Source organism: Aedes albopictus, chromosome 3, assembly GCF_035046485.1.
Source record: "Aedes albopictus strain Foshan chromosome 3, AalbF5, whole genome shotgun sequence".
In the NCBI taxonomy this organism is placed as follows: domain Eukaryota; kingdom Metazoa; phylum Arthropoda; class Insecta; order Diptera; family Culicidae; genus Aedes; species Aedes albopictus.
In genome coordinates, this window is record NC_085138.1 from 431,742,737 (window position 1) to 431,749,987 (window position 7,251).

The 7,251-nt window shown below is 42.4% G+C and overlaps 1 protein-coding gene across 1 annotated transcript in view; it reads right to left on the reverse strand.

Annotated features, from left to right (window-relative positions):
* Window positions 1-6,921, reverse strand: part of LOC115268005 (glucose dehydrogenase [FAD, quinone]) — a 23,211-nt gene extending 16,290 nt beyond the window's left edge. The window contains exon 1 of the mRNA XM_029875892.2: window positions 5,793-6,921. Within this exon, the coding sequence (XP_029731752.2) occupies window positions 5,793-6,430 (638 nt within the window). The 5' untranslated portion in view covers window positions 6,431-6,921. The remainder of the gene's footprint in view (window positions 1-5,792) is intronic.
* Window positions 6,922-7,251: the final 330 nt, after the last annotated feature.

The following is a 7,251-nucleotide window of genomic DNA, read 5'->3' on the forward strand; positions in this document are numbered from 1 at the left end:
TAGCCGCTTTGTTGTTTTTGAGCTGGTGGATGGCATCCTTAACCTCCCTCAGCGTGGGAGTTGGTTCGTTCCCGTCCTCTGCTGCACCAACATAGTCATTTCCTCCGCTGCCTTGGTCCTCCGTGCCTACATTCTCTTCGCCATTCAGGTGCTCGTCGAAGTGCTGCTTCCACCTTTCGATCACCTCACGTTTGTCCGTCAGGAGGCTCCCGTCCTTATCCTGCAGATTTCGGCTTGCGGCACGTAGCCTTTGCGGGATGCGTTGAGCTTCTGGTAGAACTTGCGTGTTTCCTGTGAACGGCACAGCAGTTCCATTTCCTCGCACTCCGCTTCTTCCAGGCGGCGCTTTTTCTCCCGGAAGAGACGGGTCTGCTGCTTCCGCTTCTGTCTGTATCGCTCCACATTCTGTCGGGTTCCATGCTGCAGCATTACCGCCCGCGCTGCATCCTTCTCCTCCAGAACCGCTCTGCACTCCTCGTCGAACCAATCGTTTCGTCGACTCCGTTCTACGTACCCGATAGTGCTCTCGGCTGCGTTGTTGATGGCTGCTTTGATTGTACTCCAGCAGTCCTCTAGAGGGGCCACATCGAGCACACCCTCGTCCGGCAACGCTGCCTCGAGATTCTGCGCGTATGCGGTGGCGACATTCGGTTGCTTCAGTCGCTCTAGATCGTACCGGGGCGGCCGCCGGTAATGTACGTTGTTAATAACGGAGAGTTTTGGGCGCAGTTTAACCATCACCAGGTAGTGATCAGAGTCGATATTAGCGACACGATAGGTCCTGACGTCGATAATGTCGGAGAAGTGCCGTCCATCAATCAGAACGTGGTCGATTTGCGATTCCGTTTGTTGTGGTGATCTCCAGGTGTAACGATACGGGAGGCTGTGCTGAAAGAAGGTGCTACGAATGGCCATGTTCTTGGAGGCGGCGAAATCGATGAGGCGTAGGCCATTTTCGTTCGTCATCAGGGGCCGCTAGATCTTTCCAACCGTCGGTCTGAATTCCTCCTCCTGGCATACCTGAGCGTAATGATTATCTTGACGTCGTGGTCTGGGCAGCGGTCGTACTATTGTAATGCGTTGTGATCATCCTCAGTGCTTCCGGCGTGTTGTTAGTTATCCTGAAGTTGAAGAACCGGTTCTTGGTACTCAGCCTGCATATTTCTCGTCGATCGGTCACCAACCGCTTTGTACTTATATCTCCCACGATGAAAGCTATTCCCAGTTCACGCGTGGTGTTTCAGCTCCAGTAGATGATATGATTACCTTTAATCGTTCGCACCATTGATTCGATCTACGTGCGTTGGACAGAATGCAGCTCTTCGATGCCGAACCCGCGATCCTTCGTTAGATTGGCAAATATGCGAGTACTCGCGATGAAGTTGAGGGATGGTCAGTTCACCTACTAAAGCTTCCAATCGCAAGTCCTTTTCGTTCGCTTTGTTCTTGGTTCGTAGTTGCTCAGAAGACTAAGAGCTTTCACATAGGAAACAATTTAGTTCGAGAATCATACACTGCGTGGCGCTAGTGTTCTTAGGAGCTTCCAGTTCAGTCTGCTGAAGCTGCTAAGAGCACTAGCACCACGTAGTGAGTGATTTTCGAACTAAATTGTTTCCTATGTGAAATCTCTTAGTCATTTGAGTTACTTTGCCGAAGACAGCATCCTTCTAAGTTATCCACATTGCGAGATATTCAACATTCAGACTGAACTGGAAGCTCCTAAGAGCACTAGCGCCACAAAGTAAGTGATTCTCGAACTAAATTGTATTCTATTTGAAAGATCTCAGTCTGCTGAGTAACTTTCCGAAGACAGTATCCTTCTAGGTGATCCAGAACATGAGATATACGACGTTCAGATTGAACTGGAAGCTCCTAAGAACACTAGCGCTACGCAGTGAGTGATTTTCGAACTAAATTGTTTTCCATGCGAACGAGTTTAGTCTTCTGGATGACTTTGCCGAAGACAGTATCCTTCTAAGTGGTCGAGAGCGCGAGTATACGACGTTTAGACTGATCTGGAAGCTCATAAGAACACTAACACCACTCAGTGAGTAATTTTCGAACTAAATTGTTTCCTATGTGAAAGCTCTCACGAGATATACGACATTCAGACTGAATTGGAGACTCCTAAGAACATAAGCGCAACGAAGTGAGTGATCTTCGAACTAAATAGATTTATATGCGATAGCTTTTAGTCTTCTGAGAAACTTTGCCGAGGACAGTAACCTTCTAAGTGGCCAAGAACACGAGATATACGAATACGACGTTCAAACAGAACTGGAAGATCCTAAGAACACTAGTGCCACGCAGGGAGTAATTTTCGAACTAAATTGTTTCCTATGTGAAAGCTTTTAATCTTCTTAGCAACTTTGCCGAAGACAGTATCCTTCTAAGTGGTCAAGAACACGAGATATACGACATTCAGACTGAACTGGCAGATCCTCAGAACACTAGCGCCACGCAGTGAGTGATTCTCGAACTAAACTGTTTCCTATGTGAAAGCTCTTAGTCTTCTGAGCAACTATGCCGAAGACAGTATCCTTCTAGGTGGTCCAGAACGCGAAATATTCCACAACTACTGGCAAAATGTAGTGCTATCCCACATGTCCGACATGGTGTCCTGTGTAGCAGGTTCTCGGTAGCCAATGTTCCCGGAACTACTATTTCATCATATCAACACATTCTTGACGAAATTATCTATCAAATAAGACATCGGTCATTTGAATTGGTGAAAAAATCATCATTTTATAAGAATTTGAATTTCTGGGTCATAATGACCCCAATGCATTATTCGTAACTTTTTTTGTGGCGCCATTTTGGTTTCATCTTTAGAATTTTTTTTTCAAAAGACTCGTTTCTGCAAAATATTAAAAGTCAAGAAGTTTCATTACGATAAGTTAACTAACGAAAGAGATATTAATGCTTGAAATCGCGTTTTGGGTCATAATGACCCTAATGCACGACGAAGGATAAGTAAAAAGACACATGATCTTCTCTGACTTAACGCCGACCATATGTAAATGATAAGAAGCTTGAATTTGATAGATGTCAGGAAGAAGCAAGAAGAATAATAAGAAAAACGAATTTAACTACAATTTTTATCACAGATATGTGGAATCACGAGCATCGAGGGTGATAACTTGACAAGTTGCTAACATGCTCTAAACCGTTATTTGAAAGTAAAATCTGTATGTAAAATCTAAATTTCCAATAAAATATGAACTATTTCAGCTTTGAGCTGACTCGCACCCAACTTAAGGAGATTGCGATCTGCTGAATAGAAACGATGCTCAAAACATCCTCGTCTTTAAATGATGCGTTTCATGGTTAATCAAGTAAAAATCTAAATTCTACTGGAATGCTTTTTTTAGGCAGATACAGTGGTTTTTCGATTTTATCAGGTTCAAAAAAAATTTACCGTGATATAAACGAAACCGTGAATAATTCATTATTTAGCGAAACGAGAAATGAATGCAAATTTTTATTCGAAATCGATCAACTGCGAAAGTTACGAAACGTAGTCCGCATTTTTTCAACTGTTTTAGTGGACTGATTTCAGAACAAATGTGATAAAAACGAAACGAAAATCGTGATAAAATCGAAATGAAAACCGTGAATTTGGGCGAGTAGTGATTAAAGCGACTAGTGATAAAACCGAAACGCCACTGTATAACAAAGGGGAACTAAGTCTAAAATGCCAAGGTGGGGTAAAATGGTCCAACTCATGAAATCACTCATAAATGAGATTTGATCATTACTATATGTGAATGACGCACAGATTTGTTTGCTTAAACTGTCCCTCTAGAAGTCAAGCAGGCAAATCCACGGAAAATCTTTGAATTTCTTAATGAAGATTAGCAACTTTCGGTTTTTCTTGATGTTCTTGGGATCAATTCCCAAACTGGCCACAACATTTCTGAGGAACAACAGCAACAACAATTATGTTCCTGGATCACAGAGTAACTCTGTTTTAATTTTGCCAGTTCATTTGATGATGAAATAAAAAAAAACAATAAGAGTAAACGTGTCAATAATTGTGCTCGTACTAGTAACTCTTTATGGTAAATTAATTATAAGTTAATTTGCCACACAGTAAAAAGTCTAAAACTTTGACCACTACTTTTTCGTCTCAATTTTTATCTCAGTTTAAAAAGAAAAACCACTCGTACCAACTATAAAGTACCCTGTTGCTTTTATGGTGCTAATGTTTGACATTGGTTATAATAGTGACGAATCCCAATCTTATGGGAGCATCCAGTATTAGACCACTAGCACCACTAAAGGTCTCAAAGTTTGCTTCGCTTAGTGTTCTATGAGCACTTACACAGTTATTAACTGAGAGCTTACTTTGCCTTTTGCTTGTGTATATCGTGTAGCAGGCACGAAGATACTCTATGTCCAAGAAAGTCGAGGAAATTTTCCATTACTAAAAGTTTCTGGACGCCCTTACAGCTGTGATTATTCGTACTATGGGTTCGAGGGTGCAAAGAATTCAAGAAAAACAATTGTTTGAAATAGGGTGAAATGTGTCCTAACATCAAAATCACAAAACCGGTATTACCTCATAATCCAAGTTTTATACATTAATTAAAAATGTCGCTTGTTAACATGTTAGTGAAAATAGTGTTTAATTGGGTCTCCAATTAACCTAGAACTTTGATGATACTTTGGATCGTCAATCCGGAGATCCCCGTTCTAGTCGAAAAATTGTATCGGCTTCCTAGGCATAGTGTATCATTTTACTTGCCACACAATATAGTTTCTTACCGATTTTGGCAACACGAGTTGGATTTTATGTTGCCAAAATGGGGTGTTGCTGAAAACGTTTAAATTTGTTGTGTTTTATTGCGTTTATTTTAGCATATATTATAAATATGGAATATTCACAAGTTCTCAAACAGTTCCCTTAGGTGACGTTCATAAACTACGTCATGATTTGTAAAAACGGTGATTTTGGAAAGGTAATGAAATTCGCTTCTTTTTAAGCAAGTAAATGCTAAACATATGTATTTAAGACGATTTAACTGTAATTTTTTTTTGTCAAAAATAAATGTTACAAAAATCAGTAAAAAATTGTAACCGAAATCGGATACAAATTCATGCAATGGCAACCAAAGAAAACACTTCAATTCATAACTGTAAAAGAAGCGTGGAGCGTATCTGATGTGATGGTTAAAGCCCGTGACTATCACGCCGAGGACCTGGGATCGAATCCCACTCCCAACAAACTCACTAAATGTGGGTTCTTCCTTCGGTAGGGAAGTAAAGCGTGGGTCTCGATATGAACTAGCCTAGGGCTAAAAATCTCGTTAATACGGATAAAAAAAACTGTAGAAGCGCTCGAAGAACGTTAAGTTGAAGTGAGACAGGCCAAGTTCCAGCAAAAATGTAGAGCCATGAAAAAAGAAAAAGTGTTGAACTGCCACTATCATCACTATTGGCACTACCACCATTAAGGGAGTGTAGAGTAATAAAACAAATAAACAACAACACAAGATTTCAGAAAATAGTAAAACATTCGAAGCAACATATTTATGCGTCTAAAATAGCATGTTATTCGCGAAATGTTTTTGTATGCAACCTTGACAACGAAACAGTCTCTTTGAGATGTTATCTTCACCAGTCGTTACTTCACTAATCCTGGGCAATGGCCATACAGCCGTCTGATGTGGGACAACATCTGAATATTAAACAGTCATGCTGACGCACTCCGACTACCGTGTCGCGACGACATAATTACTAAAATGGCAACTATATGACATATCGCGTCTCGACGCTCATCAACAACTTACCTAAATGGACAATCCTCTATCGACAGCCTCCCGGTGTGACCATGGAATCCGTTTCTGTCGAAATCGTGAATGTTCGACTTTTCCAACTTCTTGAAATAGGGCAACATATCATCCCAGCCCCAGCCCGTATTACCGGCTTTGGCCCAACTGTCGTACTCCTTTTTACTGCCTCGCGTGTAGATCACATTATTTATGATCGAAGATCCTCCAATGCCTCGTCCATGCGCCCAACTGCATCTCTTGTTGCGCAATCCCTGGCAACCGTATTTCTGCACTTCTGTTTGGTATCCAAAATTGTAGTTCGTTGATGCCAAAAGCGGTCCCAACAGAGGTGGATCCGAAAACATGGGGATCTCGCCTTTTCCGATTTCCAACAGAAGCACTGTCCTGCGAGTATCTTCCGAAAGCCGATTAGCCAGCACACAACCCGCAGGACCTGCCCCGACAATCACATAGTCATACGACGATTTTAAAAGTGGATCTCCATAGTTCATTTCTAGCAGTCCCGATAAACCGAACACCATTTGAAGTGCTGGCACTATCATGGAAGTATTGAGAAATCCATTTGCGAAGCTCTTCAATTCACAAATCACTATCAGAATCACCAGTAGAAAACGGAACTTTTTGACTCTTCGCATTTTTGATAACTTCAATCGATCACTAACACCAGTCAATAAGAGATCCCCCCGAGCAACCCAATCACTAAACACTCACTGCCAGACTAAATCGACAGGATCCAACCTAAGCGCCCAAGTGATGGGATTTTGCATCTCAAGATGACCCACTAAAATCTCGTTTGTTTTGCGTGTGACTTTCGTTTGCACTCTTCCTTTATACACTCTAGCCCGGGCTGCTTTCCAGGTCAATTAATGTATAAACTTTTCACCACTCAATTTAACTGGACGATCTGTCTCTTCTAAGAGGCGGATTTCATTTTTTGCTAATTATCTTTCCTCCAACAGTGGACCAACGTTCCTTCTTGCGCAGATGGTCACACCTCTCGCGATCGTGTCTACCAACGGTCTGAACCTCACTGGATCCAGCTGGCCACATGCCAACGCCTAGAAAGCGCGCGCCTCGTCGTTCGTTTGCCACGCGCTCGGCTGATCCAGCGCTTTCTGTGGGGTAGGTAGCCATAGAAAGAACGCTCGCTCGAGTCGATCGTATGGTGGTAGGTCGATCGGTCAGTCGAGTCGCGCGCCACTCCAGCCAGTGTACCGCATCATCGGCGATAATCAACCGGCAATGTTGACGAAATTATGTACGCTCACGAAGACTCGGCGTATGCACTAGAAACAAGGGGGCTGGTGAATTATTCAATTATATCTATGAATGATTGTTGAAGTGGATTCCTGCAAATAAGCTGCATTGCAGTGTGCAGTGATTGGAAAATATGCGATTGGAATTTTCGCGCCGAAACTGGGTTGCTCCTGAACTAGTTAGGTCCCTCACGTTTGCT